At 42.2% G+C, this 21,519-nt stretch overlaps 1 protein-coding gene across 3 annotated transcripts in view; it reads left to right on the top strand.

Annotated features, from left to right (window-relative positions):
• The window catches only part of dip2ba (disco-interacting protein 2 homolog Ba), a 141,088-nt gene that overhangs the window by 59,019 nt on the left and 60,550 nt on the right, over window positions 1-21,519 (top strand). For all 3 annotated transcript variants that reach the window (XM_061272953.1, XM_061272955.1, XM_061272954.1), the window contains exons 9-22: window positions 4,710-4,801; window positions 4,885-4,995; window positions 5,474-5,597; window positions 5,967-6,076; window positions 6,215-6,317; window positions 17,578-17,642; window positions 17,714-17,807; window positions 17,888-18,007; window positions 18,092-18,206; window positions 19,778-19,917; window positions 20,005-20,141; window positions 20,555-20,635; window positions 20,722-20,849; window positions 20,948-21,062. In XM_061272953.1, the coding sequence (XP_061128937.1) occupies window positions 4,710-4,801; window positions 4,885-4,995; window positions 5,474-5,597; window positions 5,967-6,076; window positions 6,215-6,317; window positions 17,578-17,642; window positions 17,714-17,807; window positions 17,888-18,007; window positions 18,092-18,206; window positions 19,778-19,917; window positions 20,005-20,141; window positions 20,555-20,635; window positions 20,722-20,849; window positions 20,948-21,062 (1,535 nt within the window). The remainder of the gene's footprint in view (window positions 1-4,709; window positions 4,802-4,884; window positions 4,996-5,473; window positions 5,598-5,966; window positions 6,077-6,214; window positions 6,318-17,577; window positions 17,643-17,713; window positions 17,808-17,887; window positions 18,008-18,091; window positions 18,207-19,777; window positions 19,918-20,004; window positions 20,142-20,554; window positions 20,636-20,721; window positions 20,850-20,947; window positions 21,063-21,519) is intronic.

Here is a 21,519-nt window from a genome sequence, read left to right as displayed (position 1 = left end):
CCCCACTGGGGTCGCGGGCGTGCTGGAGCCTATCCCAGCCGTCATCGGGCAGTAGGCGGGGGACACCCTGAACCGGTTGCCAGCCAATCGCAGGGCACACAGAGACAAACAACCATTTGCACTCGCACTCACACCTAGGGACAATTTGGAGTGTTCAATCGGCCTACCAAGCATGTTTTTGGGATGTGGGAGGAAACCGGAGTGCCCGGAGAAAACCCACGCGGGCCCGGGGAGAACATGCAAACTCCACACAGGGAGGGCCGGAGGTGTAATCGAACCCGCACCCTCCTAACTGTGAGGCGGACGTGCTACCCAAGTGCGCCACCGAGCCGCCCTAATAATAATAATAATACATTCAATTTATATAGCGCTTTTCAATAACCCAAAGACGCTTACATGGAATAAAAAATAAAAAGAAAAGAGTGGAGGGAGGGGGGCGGGGGAGAGAGACAGTAGGTTATAGTTAACAGGACATCGGTCAGCAGTGCAAAGGGGATGGATGGAGGAGCAGGAGGGGCGGGAGCGGAGGTTGTTGAGGTTGCCAGTACGGGAGGTGGGGGTGACGGGGGTTGGTAGTCCAAAAAGAGGAGATGGGTGAGCCATCGGGGAAATGCCGGACAGATGTGCGACGGCGAAGGATCCCAGCCTCGTGTGGAATAGATTCACAACTACAGTATTTTAGATGATGGAAGTCCATCTTGATAATTTGCATGATGTTTGCATGCCTGTGCATGTCACAGGCTGTAAAATGGCTGTTCTGATTAATTAGTAGAGCGTGTAAGTGGCAGGTCGGAGTAAATCACGTCACGTCAGTTCAATTCAGGTTGCCGAGGGAGTAGGGCGCCTTTTTGTTCTGCTCTCAGCTGCAAAGTAAGATATAACCGCATAGAGACACACAGACATTCAAAATACAAACAACTTAATATAAAATAGCTTTACTTGTACAATGAACGAGCAAAAGAAAGGACATTTCGAAGTGATGCAGCCAAAAAAGGATCAGGCAACGGCGATAATTTGGAAGAAATGAGAAATCAGATGAGAACTCTGTGAACAAATCTGCAGAGAACTGGACATTCTTCAAGAGACAGGAGGGGAGGTTAGCATCATTAAGAAGAGCATTAACGAAATGAAGACTCAATTGACTGGATTAGAAACCAAGATGATAGAAATAGCATGTCTCAAAGCTGAGAATGCCAAGAAAGACTAACTGATAAAATTCTCACCAACAGAGTAGATGATATTGACCAACAATATAAAATGAACAACGTAATTATCTTTGGGATCAAGAGCTCACCTACACATCAAAATTAGTCTGATGGTGGAGACGAGATAGCAAATCGATCCGTGGAATAGCAAGTCCTATTGTCCTTACAATACAAAACATAGCGCTGAACAAGGAATTATTGGATTTCTGCTGTCTCCGTTCCAAAAGAGGGACAACTGGAGGTAGAGTGAGCGAAAATCGTGTAGTACTACTGAGATTTATAAATATCAAGCACAAAGTTGCTTGACTGAAACAGAGAAAGAATCTAAGAGGATCAAATGTCTACATTAACAAAAATCTCAACAAGCAAAATGCAACCATTGCATGGAGAGCTCGACAGCTGAAAAAGCAAGGAAAAATACAAAGCACTTGGACGACAAATTGCAAAATCTACATAAAGCCAAATGGATCATCCCCAGAAAGCACCAAACCTGTGCTGATGGAAGAGCTGGAGAAATATGCAAACGGAGGTATGTCAAACCTAACTAAATCATAACAAAAATGTCAACAGACAAGAACTAACGGACTTGGCTGCAAGATATGAGAAAATTTAATCAGAAATTAAAAATCATCCAACAACAAATGTTCCAAATGAGGATACTAACCCAGACTGTCACTACTATGGAAATGGATTAGAGAAATGTGGATACTACTTGGAAGATAAATTCAACAACTGCATAAATATGAAAAAAAACTGTCCATAATCCACTTCAACATCAGGTGTTTAAATTCCAACTTTGAAAAATATAGGACTATCTTCAAACATTGGACAAACCTTTCAACATCATTGCAATATCAGAAATGTGGAACAAAGAAACTACAGTCGAGTCTCCACCTCGACGGATATAAAAACCAGTCCATAGATGTAGAGGTAACAAAACAAGTGGTGGAGTCGCAATCTATATTGAAAACAATATTGTTTTTGAAATGCTACAGAGTATGTCAATGGTGATTGAAAATGTTTCTGCATGTGTAACTATCGGTGACCATGAAAACAGAAATACTCAAGTTAAGAGATATTATTGCATGCATTTCTTTGGTAAGCATTAGGGGTGTAACGATTCATCAATACACATCGATTAATCGATATAATGCTCTACGATTTGTTGGCATCGATGCTAAACGTAAACATTGATCTATATCGCCTGTTTTTGACCTCGGACATTAGACGCGACTTTATTTTGAAATCCAGTTCATTGTTCTTTGCTTCCTCTTTCTGGGAGCAGTGCGCGGCGTGTTGTGTTGTGAGCAGAGCAGGCACGTGAAAGGGGAGCCGACAACTACGGGGCTCCTGGGCTGTTGCTATGGCTAATGTCCAAGAAGACGAGGAAATTCGCTCCCCTTTGGGCTTCAAGTCATTCGTTTGGAAGCACTTTGTAATCTCCTAAATAAAGAGTTTGCAGTACCTTGTTGATTTTGCGTATGAATTGTTATAAATCAGGATATTGTTCTATATAAATTGTAGAGCACTATATTGTGATGTATCGTGAATGAATCACAGCAGGCTTTAAGATATCTGCAAATATCGTATCGTGCTTCTGTGTATCAATATGATATCGTATCGTGACAAAACCCGCGATTTACACCCCTAGTAAGCATGTATGGAGTATCTGGATTTGACATACCTTCTACTATACTAAATCTATTCAGACTGGGAAAAGACACCCTTGGACTCAGATGACTGTTGATATTTGAGCACCTGCAGATGAGCACAACATCGAGAAGCCACATACCAGCAGTGACTGGTGTATATTGCAATAAATTAAATACAGAAACTAAGACGTCTGCAAATCGTAAGACTTTCAAAAAAACAGTCAATAGCTTTTTGATACAAAAACACAATTCATCATATGACTTCACCAAAATTATAAGAGGCTTTGAGACGCGTTACATATTAAATCACTGTGACTTTTGCTTTAAATATTTTCGTATTATGTCTACAGAACAGGCTGGTGACTGTGATGCTGATGTGTGCAAAGGTTGACACAAAAACTCACCAACCCTTGTATCTAAGGTTGTTGATATTGAAATTCATGAACAATGCTGTTGAATGTTAAATTGTTTGAACTTGTGACCCATAAGAGAGGAGTTGCAGTGAGTCTTGTGGGCGCATCGGGTGCAGGCCTCCTAGAGACAAGAAGAGGGGCTTCACCAACTATATCATACGCTATGGATCTCCTAAGCTTGGCCTTCAGTGCAACCGACCAGACAATTGGGAGCCGCAATGACCCCACAGTACCTGTCTCGCAGGGTACACAAATGGACAATGGACTGGAACAAGTGGCGCGTCTTGTGCCTCAACGTGTTGCACACGGAAGCTGGGGAAGATGTGTACATTGTGATCTTCTTCATCATCGGCTGGCTTTCTCTGACCACCGTAGGGTTGCACATGTACCAAAAACGTTGCACATGTACCAAAAGTCTGGCGCCCTTGGAAATGAGGGGCTTCCTGCTTTGGAAAACAACCTGAGGGCTGAGAGACCAGAGAGATGATGAAAAGGCTCTGTCATGCGATATCTGAACTTAATGGGAAAATGGTCAAGGTACAGGAGGCCAGCATGGGAGATGACTGGTTGTGATCGATCGGTGCAGGTGCCGCCTGGTGCCGCCGAGATTGTGACTCCAACTCTCTCTATATTGATTGTTTTATTCAAATCAAATTGTCACAATCTGCTGGGATAGGCTCCAGCACACCCGCGACCCCCGTGGGGACAAGCGGTATAGAAAATGGATGGATGGATGGATGGATGGATGGATGGATGGATGGATGGATGGATGGATGTTATAACTCAGTTATCTTGTCATTGCTGTATTCAAATCAAATGTTATCTTGTGTAATTTTTCTGATTCTTTGTTTCTTCCTTTTTTTTGTTATGGTGGTACTTGGGTAATACTGCGAAGATGTAGACTGTGTCTGGCAGTGTGAACCCTTGGTTGAAATCGGGACAGGACTAGATAAGCAAAATTGCTTCAACCCGCCTCCCTTTGTGTAAATCTGGCCACAGAAGATCCAAATCAAAATATTTTGCTCACAAAAATCTGCCAGCTATCAATTTAGTGCAAGTGAGCAAAAACAAAGCGGTATGATTGCTCAATATATTTTAACAGAACCAGCACTTGCGCTAAATCACCCATATGTGATTACTGTTCATATCTATCATGACACTGAAATATTCTGCATAAAAGTACTTAAACTGTCAGCTTTTTTTCTGCTTTCAAAGCACACCTGCTTACTTCATGTTAATCATAAGAAAATGTGTTGCAAAAAGCCAAAGGAAAAGGCAAAACACACAAGCACAATTATTCCTTTCATGCTTCCTGAAATGAGATCTCGTACATTGCGGTTGATGTCATAAGACTTCACGTTTGGGAATGGCTTCAATCACAGAAATTGTGTGAACCTCGGGCAGCATTTTTCACCAACATTTTTATTTCTTTCTTGTAGGCAAACTGTGGAGTCGCAGTCTGAAACTGGCTTACACGCTGCTTAATAAACTGGGCACAAAGACGGAACCTGTGTTACAACCTGGAGATAGAGTAGGAGCATGTTAATCACTGCAGATAGGGTGCACATGTTAACAGCTAGCTGACAGTGAAATGTATCATCTCTTGTCTCCTAGGTCGCACTGGTTTACCCAAACAGTGACCCCAGTATGTTCTGGGTTGCATTCTATGGCTGTTTGTTGGCTGAGGTCATCCCTGTGCCTATTGAAGTACCACTTTCAAAACAAGTAAGGACAGTGCTATCGAACAGTGAAGGACACTTTTTTTTTTGTCTGTGACTTTTGTGTTGTGAGATAAAATACCAACACGAACATTGAAAATGTGATTTTGATGGCAAAATAATATATTTACAATGATTCTTATGAGGACGGTTTGATGGGGCACTTGGTTAGCACATTTTCGTCACACTGCAGAGGTTGTGGGTTTGATTCCGGCTCCAGCCTTCCTGTGTGGAGTTTGCTTGTTCTCCCCGTGCCTCCAGGAACTCCGGTTTCATACCACATTCCAAAAACATGCATGGTTAGGCCGCGTGAGCACTCCTAATTGTCAACTGGGATAGGCAAAACAGTGACCCTTGTGAGGAGAAGTGGATGGATGAATCTTACAAAGTATTTGCACGCTATTTAGGAGGAGTAGTAGTGTGTTTTATAGATTTGTACAGATTAATAATCCATTATATTGATCGGATGTTGTCTCGCTCCATAGGATGCAGGGAGCCAGCAGATTGGTTTCCTCTTGGGCAGCTGTGGCGTCAGTCTGGCACTGACCAGTGAAGTGTGTCTCAAAGGGCTGCCCAAGACACAAAATGGAGAAATCATCCAATTCAAAGGTCACACAGCCCTATGGCTCAGTCATCACTACGTATCTACCACTAGCTCTGTGTTAGTCATTTGCTCCTCCTGGGGACCTATTAGAGGTCATCATTACATTGAATAAAAACTGTACATGATTAATATGTCGTCAACTGACGTCATTTTCTACTCTTTAATCAATGGCATGTCCAAATTAAGTAAATCCAGTGGAACCCAAGTGGAACCAGCATAGAAGTACTTGTTGTATTAAGATTTGTTTTGGTGGCCTCTCCGCATGTGCAGTCGGAGCTGAGATTGCAAAATAAAAACTTAGTTTTAATGTTGCTCGTCATGAGGTCTTCCCCACCCCTTGTGTCAGGCAGCTAAAACTTGTTCACCTTCTTCAGGATGGCCCAGAATGAAATGGGTGGTGACAGACACCAAGTACCTGACCAAACCTTCCAAAGACTGGCAGCCTCATATTCCCACCGCCAACACAGACACTGCCTACATCGAGGTACTCACTTAAGGCGAATGTATTTTACTTATTGTGGAGCTTCTGATAGCTCACAAATGTGTAACTTAACTATGGAAAATACTGGTCGACCTCTGCTTCTTGTCTTAGATCATTTGTGTGCATATCTATTCATTGTAGTACAAAGCCAGTAAGGAGGGGACCGTGATGGGTGTGGCTGTGTCCAAGATCTCCATGCTGACTCACTGTCAAGCCCTGACACAAGCCTGTAACTACTGTGAAGGTCAGTATGTAACAGTATAATTTAGTAATTTCGGACGAGTCAACCTTTGATTATCGTGAGGGTTCTGTTCTAGACCACACACGTAATACGTGACTTAGTGACCCAGTAGTCTGTATATATTTAGTATCCCACCGTGACCAGAGGGTAACAATCAGTGAAGACGCAGTACTGAGTGCTAGAACGTGTCAATCGACCTGCGCAATTACCGTGTTTTTCCATGCAAAATGCGCCCCGTGCATAATACGCACCCTGAAAATGGCATGTCGATGCTGGAAAAAAGCCTGTACCCATGTAGAATACGCACCCAAATTTTTACTCTTACTTAAGTCCGTAAACGTAAAATTATTTCAGAAAAAAGATCATCTTTGGGAACAACCGGATGTTTTTCTGCCGGTCAGTATCGCGCTCCCGCACCACCAGACTCACCAACAGCTTCATACTCCAGGCTGTTAGGATCCTGAACTCGAACCCCCTTTCTGCGTAGCGTCCTGTACTTTGCGCTATGCTTACTGTCTGCTGTATGCACACTGGCTCAGTTTTGCTCCTCTTATTTATTGGGTTATTTGTTTATTATTTATTCATCACTCATATTATTTCTTTATTATTTATTGTTTGTGCCTTCTTGTTTTTATTTTGTGTCGTCTACTTGTATGTCAATCGTGTACTATGTCTCGTCACCGTGGGATAGAGGAAACGGAATTTCGGTTTCTTTGGGTGTCTTGACATATGAAGGGATTGACAATAAAGCTGACTTTGAGTTTGACTTGATATGATATCCGGTCTGCGATGGAGATTAAAAAACAAACAATATTTGCCAATAACACACCATCAAGGATTGCACCATCGCATCAAACGATGTGTCGTCAATTATGAATTTTACTGACTAAGTGTGTTGGGCAGGATGGCTGAATGCGATGCGCGATTGACAACAAACAAGAAGAAAGGTGTGATTTTAAGTTTTATTTCGAGGGAGATTTTCTTCAAAAATTGTTGTACCCATGCATAATGCGCACCCCAGATTTTAGGACAATAAATTAGTTAGATTTTAACGTTAAAGTTAAAAGTTAAAGTCCCAATGATTGTCACACACACATCTGGGTGTGGTGAAATTTGTCCTCTACATTTAACCGATCCCCATGTGATTTTTTCCATCCCCTGGGGGAGAGGGGAGCAGTGAGCAGCAGCGGTGCCGCGCTCGGGAATCATTTGGTGATCTAACCCCCCAATTCCAACCCTTAATGCTGAGTGCCAAGCAGGGAGGCAATGGGTCCCGTTTTGGCCAGCTCAGTGGCCTGGTGGTAGTGTCCGCCCTGAGACTGGAAGGGTGTGGGGATGGTCAAATCATCCATTGACTTGCTACGGCAATACCTTACGACACTCTTAGAGCAGCAAGACACCCTGCTCCAGCTAACGACTGAACTAACTGAGCTTAAGAAATTATCCAAGGAGAAAGATGAGTAAATGTTGTCGCTTGAACGGAGAGTAGATGCACTGGAACAGTACTCCCGACAAGAAGACCTCATAATTACTGGTCTTAAAACATCACACCGCTCCTGTGCCAGGGCGGCGGGTCCTTCGGATCCCTCGACAGATGACTCTCCATCGGACGAACTGTCAACACTTGAAAATGAGGTAGTACAGTTTTTCGAGAGTAAGCAAGAAATATGGAACTCCAGAAAGGAAACATTGCCGCTTGTCATACACTCCCAAGAAACCGAAAACGACCAAAAGATGCTCCGAAAATTATCATTTGGTTCATCAATAGGAAACATAAAGTGGATCTTTTGAAGCAAGAGAGTAAACTACAAGGAATGGGTGTTTACCTAAGTGAGCACCTCACTAAGAAGAATGCCAAAATAACGCACGCAAACTCAAGAAAGAAAACAAGATCCTAGCAACGTGGGTCAGAAACTGCAAAGTATGAATTAAAACGAACGGAGCAACAACAGAAGACGTCAAGACTCTCGTTGTGAGTGAACTGGAGGAACTGAAGATGTATGGCCTGGTGGTGGGGGAACTTAACGTCTACAATGGCAGAATTGATGACCATTAACTGGTACCTATGGACCCTCCTGACGAGAATGGTGGATTACAGCGGAGCACAACATGGCAAACAGAGTCTGGGGTGGAGGACTTTCATCCGTCCCCTAACACCCTCAATGCCATCCAGTGACACTCTCACTAATGCAGGGATCTCTGTCCCACCGGATCTGGACTCTTTATTATTAAATTCATTTGAGCTAGATAATGTTAATGCTGGTATCTATGAGTCCTTCTTTAACCCAGATACTAATTACACTCCCCTAAAATCTGTTAAATTGTCATGTGAATATTCTTCTGAAGATATGTTTAACAATCTGTGCAATATTCTTCCTGGCCACTGCCAAACAAATGTATTCCCCACTGTCCACTTCAATGTACCGAGTATCTCTAAAAATCACAATGGTCTGAGAACCTATTTATCAACTTTGACACATTCTTTTTCAGTAATAGCTCTTACTGAAACCTGGATGGTTGATAACACATCTAGCTACACCCTATTTCTCACTACACTCCTATACACTCCTGCAGACCAAAAAAGCAAGGTGGAGGAGTCTCACTGTATGTGACTGATAACTTAAATTTCTCTCTTAGAAAGGATCTAAGTGTTCACTTTGGTATGACTGTAGCGGAATCAGTGTTTACAGAACTCTCATCTTGTTCACTCATCAACAATAAAAATGTGATAATTGGATGTATATATAGACCACAAGACTCTGATAAAATCACTTTCAACGAGGCCCTCGACTCTACTCTAGAAATCATAAACAAAGAAATCAAATTGGGGCCCCCCCCCAAGGCTGCGTGCTCAGTCCGCTGCTCTTCACCCTGCTGACGCATGACTGCACTGCAACCTACAGCAACAACCACATAGAGAAATTTGCTGACGACACGACTCTGGTGGGTCTCATCACCTTGGCGACGAGACTCATTACAAGTCGGAGGTCGACCTTCTGACCACATGGTGCAGGGACAACAACCTCCTGCTGAACGTCAGCAAGACCAAGGAGATTGTTGTTGACTTCCGGAAGGGTCACACCCAACACCTGCCTCTGACCATCGACGATGCTGTTGTGGAGAGAGTAAGCACCAGATTCCTGGGGGTGCACATCAGTGAAGACCTCTCCTGGACCACCAACACCGCATCACTGGCGAAGAAAGCTCAGCGCCACCTGTACTTCCTGCGGAAACCCAGGCGAGCAAGTGCTCCACCAGCCATCATGACCACATTCTACCGTGGCACCATTGAGAGCGTCCTCTCAAGTTGTATCGCTGTGTGGGGTGGAAGCTGCACTGACTACAACATGAAGGCCCTGCAGCGCATAGTGAACACAGCTGGTAGGATTATTGGTGCTTTACTCCCCTCTCTGAAGGACATTTACACCTGCGCTCCCGCACCACCAGACTCACCAAAAGCTTCATACTCCAGCCTGTTAGGATCCTGAACTCTCTCCCCCCTCCACCCTCGGCTGCATAACGTCCTGGTCTTTTGGGCCACGTTGGCTGCCTTGCACTCCTCCTGTATTTTTGAGCTATATTCTGACTGCTGTATGCACAATTGCTCCATTTCAACCATGTTGCTCTTATGTATTATTTATTATTCATTCATTGCTCTTATTATTCATTGTATGTGCCTTCTTGTTTTTACTTTTTGTATTGTTTACTTGAATGTTTTGTTGTCCGTAGACCTAAATAATATATATATATATATACCGTTTTTTTCCGTGTATAATGCGCCCCCATGTATAATACACACCCTAAAAATGGCATGCTGATGCTGGAAAAAAGCATGTACCCATGTATAATACGCACCCAATTTTTATGAATTTTTAAAAAAATTATTATTATTATTATTTTTTTTATTTTTTTTAAGTCCCAATGATCGTCACACATGCAGGGAGGCAATGGGTCCCATTTTTATAGTCTTTTGTATGGTCTTAACTAGGCTGCATGTAATTTTTTTGGTTGGCGTTGATTTCTCCGACTGCCCGTAAACGCACCACCGCGCTCCGTGCGCGCACGTGAAAAAGGCGTGCGGACGTGAAAAAGGCGGCTCTGTATGGGAGAGACGTTGAAGAGGAATAAAAACACCCTTGGAAACCAAAACTTGCCCCTCGTCGTGACTCGGAGCCACAACAAATGTTTCGGATTTGTGTAGGGTACATTGTGACAGACAGCAAACGAGCAGGTGATCGAGCAAGCGTCTGATACGAGAGCATTGCGGTCGTATGGAGCGTGTTTGAAGTGAACAGCAGAGACGAAAGGAACAAGGCAAAGTGTTGTGAAATAAAATATTACCTATAATACGCATTTTGTTATTTGCTGATTGAAATTGCTAATTAAACTGTGAATTGAAACTAATAGGAAGAAAAAAACTCTCGCTCTTTATATAGCTGACGTGTCTTGCGCATCCGTTCTGCGCATCGGATCCATAGTGCGCATGCGCAGTCATACTGCCTCCGTATGACGTCCGGTCCGCGATGGAGATTAAAAAACAAACAATATTTGACAATAAGACACCATCAAGGATTGCACCATCGCATCAAATGATGTGTCGTCAATTATGAATTTTACTGACTAAGTGTGTTGGGCAGGATGGCTGAATGCGATGCGCGATTGACAACAAACAAGAAGAAAGGTGATTTCAAGTTTTATTTCGGGGGAGATTTGTCATGTCTCGTCCCCAGTTTTGCTATGTGTCTAGGTTGCCATAGTTTCTGTTCGCGTCGCCCCTCTCTTCCTGTGTCACCGCAATCGATGTAACGTGTTTTGTACCGTTTTTTTCCGTGTATAGTGCGCAAAATTTAACTAATTTATTGTCCTAAAATCTGGGGTGCGCATTATACATGGGTACAAATTTTTTTTTTTAATTTTTAAATTTTTTTTTTTTTTTTTTAAGTCCCAATGATCGTCACACACGCAGGGAGGCAATGGGTCCCATTTTTATAGTCTTTGGTATGGTCTTAACTAGGCTGGATGTAATTTTTTTTGTTGGCGTTGATTTCTCCGACTGCCCGTAAACGCACCACCGCGCACGGGAAAGAGGCGGCTCTGTATGGGAGAGACGTTGAAGAGGAATAAAAACACCCTTGGAAACCAAAACTTGCCCCTCGTCGTGACTCGGAGCCGCAACAAATGTTTCGGATTTGTGTAGGGTACATTGTGAGACAGCAAACGAGCAGGTGATCGAGCAAGCCTTGTCTGATACGAGAGCATTGCGGTCGCATGGAGCGTGTTTGAAGTGAACAGCAGAGAAGAAAGGAACAAGGCAAAGTGTTGTGAAATAAAATATTACCTGTAATACGGATTTAGGTAGAGAACTGAACTCTCGCTCTTTATATAGCTGACGTGTCTTGCGCATCCGTCTGCGCATCTGTAATGGCGGCCTCCGTATGATATCCGGTTTGCGTGTGTGCGAGAGTGAGCGAGCGCGAGAGAGAACGCTCAACCGTAGCGCGCCGCCGACCGAGCCGTCAGACAGAGCCGTCGCTGAAATTTAGAAGATATTTTTAAAGTCCTGATGTACTTTCTAAAATTTAAGTGGACCTCAGTGCGCACTGCGCAGGGAGCTTAATTTGGTGCGGTCGCGCAACCGCAGCGCGCCGGGCGCTCACTGTCGCATTGCTTAAAGAGCGCCTTTGTGTTTTAGGATGAACAGCAGAGACCAAAGGAACAAAGCAAAGTGTTGTGAAATAAAATATTACCTGTAATACGCATTTTGTTATTTGCTGATTGAAACTGCTAATTAAACTGTGAATTGAAACTAATAGGAAGAAAACAACTCTCGCTCTTTATATAGCTGACGTGTCTTGCGCATCCGTAATGTGCATTTTATTTCACAACACTTTGCCTTGTTCCTTTCTTCTCTGCTGTTCACTTCAAACACGCTCCATGCGACCGCAATGCTCTCGTATCAGACGCTTGCTCGATCACCTGCTCGTTTTTCTGTCCCGTGCGCGCACGGAGCGCGGTGGTGCGTTTACGGGCAGTCGGAGAAATCAACGCCAACAAAAAAAATTACATCCAGCCTAGTTAAGACCATACCAAAGACTATAAAAATGGGACCCATTGCCTCCCTGCGTGTGTGACGATCATTGGGACTTAAAAAAATAAATAAAAAATAAATAAAATTAAAAAAAAAAAAATTAAAATTTTTTTGTACCCATGTATAATGCGCACCCCAGATTTTAGGACAATAAATTAGTTAAATTTTGCGCATATACACGGAAAAAAACGGTAGATATTTTTAATGGTTTCAATGATTTCTTTGTAAATGTTGGCGATACCTTGGCATCTAGCTTCTCATCCTCTGATACAAGCCCCTGTTGCCTAATTAAAGGGCAGTTTCCTTCACTCTCCATTCTTGACCCTCCTAGAGTTGAGGAAGTCTACAGCATCGTCATGAGCTTGAAAAACTCGGCCCCTGGCCATGATGAGATCAGAAGTATACTTATTAAGAAAACCATTAGTTTAATAATAATCCCTCTAACACGCATTTTCTCCTTATCTTTAAAATCTGGCATCGTTCCCCAAGAACTGAAAATTGCTAAACTCATTCCTATTTTCAAAGCTGGTGAGACAAATGCTTATGGTAATTATCGGCCTATATCCATTCTTCCATGTTTCTCCAAGATTCGAGAAAAAATGGTTTATTCAAGGTTGTCAAAGCACCTAGAAACAAACAATATTCTCTACAAGCATTAATATGGTTTCCGCAAAAAGTTTACTACTGAGCATGCACTGCTTCAGCTTGTCAACCATATCTCAACAGCTCTTGACAATTATAAATTTACTCTTGGTGTCTTTCTAGATCAGGGGTGGCCTAAGTTTTTGACTTGCCGGCCGAATTGGGTTCTAAATTTTAACCAGGGGGCCGATCCAGGAGCACATGGATGCAGTGTTTGTGTGAAGTAATATAAATGACATGTGAGGGTCATTGCATAAAAAGGTTTTTACTTTTAGTAGATACTAAAGCATGGATATTAAAAAAAAGCTTTTTGAAAACAAATGCATTTATTAACAGCATTAAAAAAATATTTCACCAAAAAACTACTATCAGTGATTCTTATTAAATACGACACTGTTACGATGAATAACATTTTCTATCACTTCAGCGCCTACAGGTCAGATTTATGAAATATGTTTATCTAATGAGGCGAAATCACATCCAACGGCAAACATTCTGACCAAATTCATCATCTTGAAGAATCAGTGAAAGAATACATCTAAATAAAGTAATAAAGAAGTCAATAGTATTGTTGGTTTCCCTTTTTTGCTAGTGCCTCATAGTCTGGAGTAAAATTTGTTGTGGTAATTCTTAGGATAGAGCCGAGGTGTCGGTCCGTTAACCTAGATCTGTGACGGGCTTTGTTGACGTTCATGTGGCTTAACGTCTTCTCACACGCGTAGGTCGAGCCAAATTGTCCACCCTTTTTAACATTCGGCACTCAGTGTGCACCTTTCTTTTCTTCAGGCCACTCATTTAAATGGAAGGATTCCAGGGGAAGTTTTGTGGGTGGCATTAGCGTAAAACTGTATCTGAAAACTCAGCTCGCGAATTACGAGAATATTGACGTCACAGCCGACACTCGAAATTCGGCACTGATAGATGAAATTACTACGTACTACTGAGTACGCACACGCACTTGTGAGTGTGCACCGAGCTTTCTGACACGGCTCCCCGGAGTAAATGTGCGGACATCATACTCTTTCTTCACAGCAACATCTTCATTACAAATATAACAGACACACTTTCTGTTGATTTCTTTGAAGAAATACCCATTTTCCCAACGTGTTTGAAATATTCTACACTCACTTGCTATTTTGCGTTTCTTCAGTGCAGCCATTTCTGGGGACTCGTGGTAAAAGTTTTTCTTCGCTTGATTTCATTTGTGTGCCGGGCTCCATCTAGTGTTGAAACTGAGAAGTGCAACAGAGTTGAGTTCAAGCTTCTTGTGCGGGCCATATTCAATTATGTTTTCGAAATTTGCTGCGGGCCAATAAAAACTGGACCGCGGGCTGCAGTTGGCCCGCGGGCCGTAGTTTGGACCCTGTTCTAGATCTAAGCAAAGCCTTTGATACTGTCGACCATAAGATTCTCATTGCTAAGCTAGAGAGATATGGAGTGAACGATTCTGCCCTGAAATGGTTCACAAACTACCTCGCCAACAGAGAACAATATGTATGTATAATATGTATATGGTTGTTCATCTAACAGATCTAAAATACTATTTGGGGTCCCGCAGGGCTCAATATTGGGTCCTCTATTGATTTTGGTGTACATAAATGATTTCTCCGTGTCTTGTTCTAATTTTCTCCCTCTGTTATTTGCGGACCATACCAACCTCATTGCCACCCATGATGATTTTAATTCCCTCATTGCAAGCGTCAAGGCTGAGTGGTCCTCTGTTACAAAATGGTTCAAAACAAACACGTTGACACTCAATATAAAAATGTAACTTCATGATCTTCTGCAATATAAATAAATCTTGCCCCAAAGAACAGACCAAAATGTACATAAACAATAACAAAATCCAACAAGTTAGTAGCACCAAATTCCTAGGTGTTATAGTAGACGAATCTTTAAACTGGTCTGAACATATTGATTTGGTTTGCAAAAGATCTATGAAAATGCTAGGTATTCCACAAAAAGTTTGTCCCCTGGTCCATCCTTCTGCTCATCTTACTCTGTTTTATAGCTTCCTGGTTCCTTTTCTCAATTACTGCAATATAATCCGGGCAGCCACATATCCAACATACCTCAACAAACTACTCATCATACAAAAGAAGTTCCTAAGAAGGATCTCATTTTCAAATAGATATGAGCCATTGGCACCACTGTTTAGAAATTACTCACTACTGTTAATTGATAAAGTAAATATTCATCAAACCTGTCTACTCATCCATAAATACATACATATCTAGGAAACACCATCTTCCAGCCACTTTACCTAATTTCTTCACATCTGTATCAGACATTCATTCATATCCAACAAGACAGAGGGACAATCTCCACCCACCTTTCTATCGAACATGACACCATCAATACAATATACACTTTAGAGGGCCCTCACTCTGGAATGAGCTACCAGTCCATATCCGATCCATATCTTCACAGGCTGCTTTTAGAAAGCACCTGAAACACCACCTTCTCCACTCATGATCCTACCAGTCCATAATTACTCCACTGCACTCAGCTGATCCATACTAAGACCATCAACCTAAACTACAATTTCATACTCTGATTCTTCTTTGTTTTTGTTATTTTCTGTTCGCAGTTCTTCTGTTCCCTTTTAGTTATTCCTACCTGGTGTCTCTTTGATTGCTTAAACATCGCTAAGTGTTTATTTTATTTCGCTTGTTTCTTGTTTTGTGTGGTGTATCTGTTTATGTATGTACGTTAGGGGTGTAACAATTCATCGATACACATCGATTAATCGATATAATGGGCTACGATTTATTGGCATCGATGCTAAACGTAAACATCAATTTATATCGCCGTGTTTGACCTCGGACATTAGACGCGACTTTATTTTGAAATCCAGTTCATTGTTGCTTGCTTCCTCTTTCCGGGAGCAGTGCGCGGCGTGTTGCGTTGTGAGCAGAGCAGGCACGTGAAAGGGGAGTCGACAACTAGTACGCGGCTCCTGGGCTGGTGCTATGGCTAGTGTCCAAAGTGATGAGGAAATTTGCTCCCCTTTAGGCTTCAAGTCATTCGTTTGGAAGCACTTTGCATTCCAAAGAAAAGATGGCTCAACGGACAAGACACATGCAGTTTGTAAATCCTGCTATGCGGTGATCAAATATTCAGGGAGCACAAATCTTGCCGCACATTTAAAGAAAAAACACGACATCAAAGTTCAGTGTTAAAATAAGCACTTTGTATACTACAATACTCTTGTAATTTCCTAAATAAAGAGTTTGCAGTACCTTGTTGATTTTGCGTATGAATTGTTATAAATCAGGATATTGTTCTATATTTTTTATTTAAAAAAGAAATATCGATCGTAGAGCACTATATCGTGATGTATCGTGAATGAATCACACAAGGCTTTAAGATATCGGCAAATATCGTATCGAGGTTCTTTGTATCGATATGACATCGTATCGTGACAAAACCCGCGATTTACACCCCTAATGTACGTATATATACATATATGTATATATACATATATAAATATGATGAATTAATATTTAGCTTGTTATGCTTTTGTTTGTTTATTTATTTATTTTTTTCTAACACTTGAGAAACATTTGCCTACACAGCACTTTGTTGTACATATATCAGAAGTGGAGCTCTCGACAAGCCCTAGGCTTTGTCTCCCTCCTTGCACTGTTATTGCTGTAATAATATGTGCTAAACAATAAACTAAACTAAACTAAACTAAACTAGTATTTATTGTATTATGTATTGTATTGTATTGTATTGTATTATGATTTTATTTTTTGCTTTATGCTTATACTGTAGTATATTAATGTATCTATGTGGGGTGCAGGTATTTTTTTCCACTTGGGGTCGTAATCACATTTGACACGACAGTATGAATGATGTTGAATGTGTACCTGCTTTTAAAAGGCAGGCCTGTCCTATCTAACAACATGGAAATGAGCCAATGGGAACTTACAATTGTTAACTGGCTTTAGCATTGGTGACTGCATGTCCAGAGTGATGTGTCAGTTGAGGCGATTGACAGGTTGGCTAAGAATACACGTTTACTATATTTTGTCACCTATTGAAAGAGTACAAGGGCTCTTTCCATCCTTCCTCTTATTCACCTTTATGAATTACATTTCATTCTAACTTCTGGTTGTAGGCTGTTTTGAATTTGCTAATGTTAATTTTATGTAGACATGCAGTTGTGTAATCCAAGCCATATGTACTTTTCAATAGGCACATTGCACTTGAGTTTATTCTATAAGACGCTGAAATTATGCCAAACTTTGGACATTTTGTTTCCCACCTCTTAACTCCTTGTTTTCACTTGTTACTACAATAGTCGATATAAGAACAATAAAAACATTTTATAATGCACTACCCGCACAAAATGGGAACTGCAAAAGTTAGGAATTACTTTTAAGTTATTGTGAACTATTTTGGCTAAAGAATGACAATCTTGTTCATAGGTGCTGAGTTAGGCACCATGTAACAGTGGACAGTGGAAAAAGCATTGTCTTTGTGTGTCTCTCTTGTTTGCTAATGTGTTTCTGTTTTTTGTCTCAGGTGAGACTTTGGTCAATGTGTTGGACTGCAAAAAAGATATGGGCTTGTGGCATGGCGTCTTAACGGTAAGATAAGTTTGTCCTCCACAGCCAATTGACTGGTGGTCTCAACAACGATGTCTTTCTTCTCCTTCCAGAGTGTCATGAATAGAATTCATACTATTACTGTGCCGTATTCCGTCATGAAAGCCTGTCCCATGTCCTGGGTGCAGAGGGTGCACATTCACAAAGGTTTGCCTTCATTGCTCTTATTATGATGCTCCTTTGTCTATTGTTTTTCAGTATGCATTATGTTTCTTGTCATCTCACAGCACGTGTGGCCTTGGTTAAGTGCCGTGACATTCACTGGGCAATGATGGCCCATAAAGATCAGAGGGACACCAACCTGTCCTCCATACGAATGCTTATAGTGGCTGATGGAGCAAACCCATGTGAATCACATCCCTTTTTTAACATTATATAGATCTTTGTTTGGTCTGTTATAATTGACCCTTTTCCGTTTTTTGTGTGATTAGGGTCAGTGTCATCATGTGATGCCTTCCTGAATGTGTTCCAGTCTCACGGTCTAAAGCCTGAGGTCATCTGTCCTTGTGCCACCTCGCCAGAAGCCTTGACGGTGGCCATTCGCAGGTACAGTAGTCTTTCACATGCATAAAGGCATTCAGTTGCGCACATTCTGGCTCTGCAGATTTTCTCCTGTTAAATCTGGCCTCACATGCATTCTGTGGTGGATTTAAGCACTTTTTCTCTTATGCGAATCAAAAACTGTAGTAATGGTTTGCCATAAATACAATATTATCAGGTTATTTTTTGGGGGGTGATAAAATTCTGAAAGATCATGTAATTGACACTGTAGAGACGTGATTACGTTAACGCAACATCGTACATTATTGTATGTGCTCTTCCCAATGTCGGAGAGCGTGAGCAGCTTTGCACCGTCTTCGTCCTCAAATAAGGCGGTGGTTAAGGTGAAAGGGGTCAGATAAATTGCAAAATGCAATCCTTTAAAAATTATACAATTAAACTGTTGTCTCTAAGGTTAAGAAGAAACAACCAGCATCTTAAACCCAAGATAAAGACGTCAGGAGGACATAAAAAAAGCTTGTGGTGTTGAACGTACATGTTAACAAAAGTTTCAACCTAACATTGCTGCAGCATTTGTTAGATGGGCTCCTTATTTAAAAAAACACGGTCGTAAAGTAATATTGAAGCTGTTGCTTATTATTTGGCCAGGATACACAATCCCTGGGAGAGTCCAATCAAATATATATGCATATGTGTGTGTGTGTGTGCGTGTGTGTGTGTGTGTGTGTGCGTGTGTGCGTGCGTGCGTGTATGTATGTGTTAATGTTAACGTTAGTATAATAAGTATATTTATAAAAATATTGGCAGCACGATGGCGCACTAGTTAGCACGTCCACCTCACAGTTCAGAGGGTGCGGGTGCCGGCCCTACCTGTGTGGAGTTTGCATGTTCTCCCCGTGCCTGTGTGGGTTTCTTCTGGGCACACTTTTTAAGAAGGGGGACCGGACGGTGTGTTCCAACTACAGAGGAATCACACTCCTCAGCCTACCTGTTAAGGTCTATTAAGGGGTGCTGGAGAGGAGGGTCTGTCTGGAGGTTGAATCTTGGATTCAGGAGAAGCAGTGTAGTTGTCGCCCTGGCCGTGGACCAGCTCTATACCCTTGGCAGGATCCTCGAGAATGCAAGGGAGTTCGCTCAACCGGTCCACATGTTTTGTGGACTTGGAGAAGGCGTTCGACCGTGTCCCTTGGGCAGTTCTGTGGGGGGGCGCTCAGGACACGCTGGAAAAACTGTCTCTCGCCTGGCCTGGGAACGACTTGGGATCCCCTAGAATGGTCTGGACAAAGCGGCTTGGGAGAGGGAAGTCTGGGCGTCCCTCCTAAAGCTGCTACTTCTGCGGTCAGACCCCTGATAAGCGGTAGAGGATTGATGGATAGACGGACGGACGGATGGATGTTGTTAATAATTAATGACGGATCGGAGCTAGACCGGACTTGGGCACCCCCGATCTAGACTGTTGGAGATGTCCTCTTGGATGAGCAGTGAAAGGTCTTATAATATGTATAACCAGAACATTCCAGTTGCAATCAATTCAATCCGCCAAGAATGAATTGACTTAGACCTGTCAAGCGTTTAGCTCACACGATCACTATCTTTCCGCTCTGCCTCCGCTACAGACCCGGGGCGCGAGGAGCTCCTCTACCAGCCAGAGCTATCCTCTCCATGGGCGGGCTGAGCCACGGTGTGATCAGAGTGAATACGGAGGACAAGAATTCGGCTCTCACTGTCCAAGACGTCGGACACATTATGCCTGGAGGTTCGTTGCCAGTTCTAACTCTTGGAAATACAGTAACACAAAACGTTAACATACCCAGAGTTGATGTGACAATGATACGTATTTCAGCTCTGATGTGCATCGTGAAACCAGATGGCTCGCCTCAGCTGTGCAAAACGGACGAGATAGGAGAGATTGTTATCAGCTCCCGAGCGGGGGGCACTATGTACTACGGTCTTCCTGGGGTCACCAAGAACACTTTTGAGGTCTGTCAAACCCCAGGTCGAAGGGATGCATTCAAGATAAAATTTTCTTTTTGTCCTCCAAAAATACTAAAACCAAGCACATTTATTTGCAGATATACCTTTTTAAACATATAATTACTAATACACATCAAACTATACATCAAAAAGTTAATTTTAGAAGGCATTAAATAAAATTGAGTATAAGTAAAATGCACAACATAAATAAGGGCAACTGCAATAGGTGCTCTTTAGTCATGTTTGATGATGTTATAACCTTTAGATTTGTATGTCACTCAAAACACAATTTCATTTCAACTCAATCTAGCAGTTCTGTTTCAAAACGCTGCTCATATGAGAAACAGAAAATGGCAACTGCAGGGTGTTCTGTTCGATGTTGCGTCGTCTATAACAATCTAATGTTTTGCCCCCTGTAGGTAATCCCTGTCAACCAATCTGGAGCACCTTTAGGAGAAGTTCCCTTTACCAGAACTGGTTTGCTTGGATTTGTTGGCCCAGTAAGTTCCATGTACCCAGAAATCAAGAGCTGACATTTAGCATGCTTGTCGTCAGGGCTGAGGCCCTCCTTTTGTTCTTTGCGTAGGGCAGCCTGGTATTTGTTGTGGGCAAAATTGAAGGGTTACTAATGGTGAGCAGGCGACGCCACAATGCTGACGACTTGGTGGCAACTGCTCTTGCCGTCGAGCCTGTCAAAACAGTTTACAGGGGGAGGTGAGACGCTGCCTGCTTAGTAATATAAAATGTGAAATACTTAATAATGTGTGTGCATTTGTGCACGCGTGTGTTTTGATCCCTCTGACTCTGTCTAGGATCGCTGTGTTTTCAGTGACTGTTTTTTATGATGAGAGAATTGTGATCGTGGCAGAGCAACGGCCAGATGCCAGTGAGGAGGACAGCTTCCAGTGGATGAGTCGAGTTCTGCAGGTATATTGCAGCCTCTTTCTTACAATGGACTATGCCTCAGACATTTAGTGATATAAACAACAAAACCTATGTGAAATATAAGTTCCAAAGGTTGTGTGTTATAGTGTGTATGACACAAACCATCAGTATTCTAGACCTCATTGTATCCAGTATCACATGAGGAACTCTGCTTATGTGTTTTACCTATCTTCTTGTGTTTTTGTGGCACATTTCTAAATAAAAGAAGATATCCACAGGAAATTTGTATGAAGTAAGCAGACCTGCTTCGGATACGAGGATACGCTGTCATTGTAGTGCTGTTACTGTTTTTTATTTGTCAGGTTTACACTTGCCCTTTTTGTTCCATTGTTGTTGGCTTGATTAGATTGAATCGAACAGTTTATTGCCATGCAATGAATCTGAGGAGCACTACGTGCATATGTAGACTGATATGCATATCAGGTAGCTTATCACACTA

This window comes from Syngnathus typhle, linkage group LG2 (genome assembly GCF_033458585.1).
Source record: "Syngnathus typhle isolate RoL2023-S1 ecotype Sweden linkage group LG2, RoL_Styp_1.0, whole genome shotgun sequence".
Classification (NCBI taxonomy): domain Eukaryota; kingdom Metazoa; phylum Chordata; class Actinopteri; order Syngnathiformes; family Syngnathidae; genus Syngnathus; species Syngnathus typhle.
This window is presented reverse-complemented; position numbering and strand designations above follow the sequence as displayed.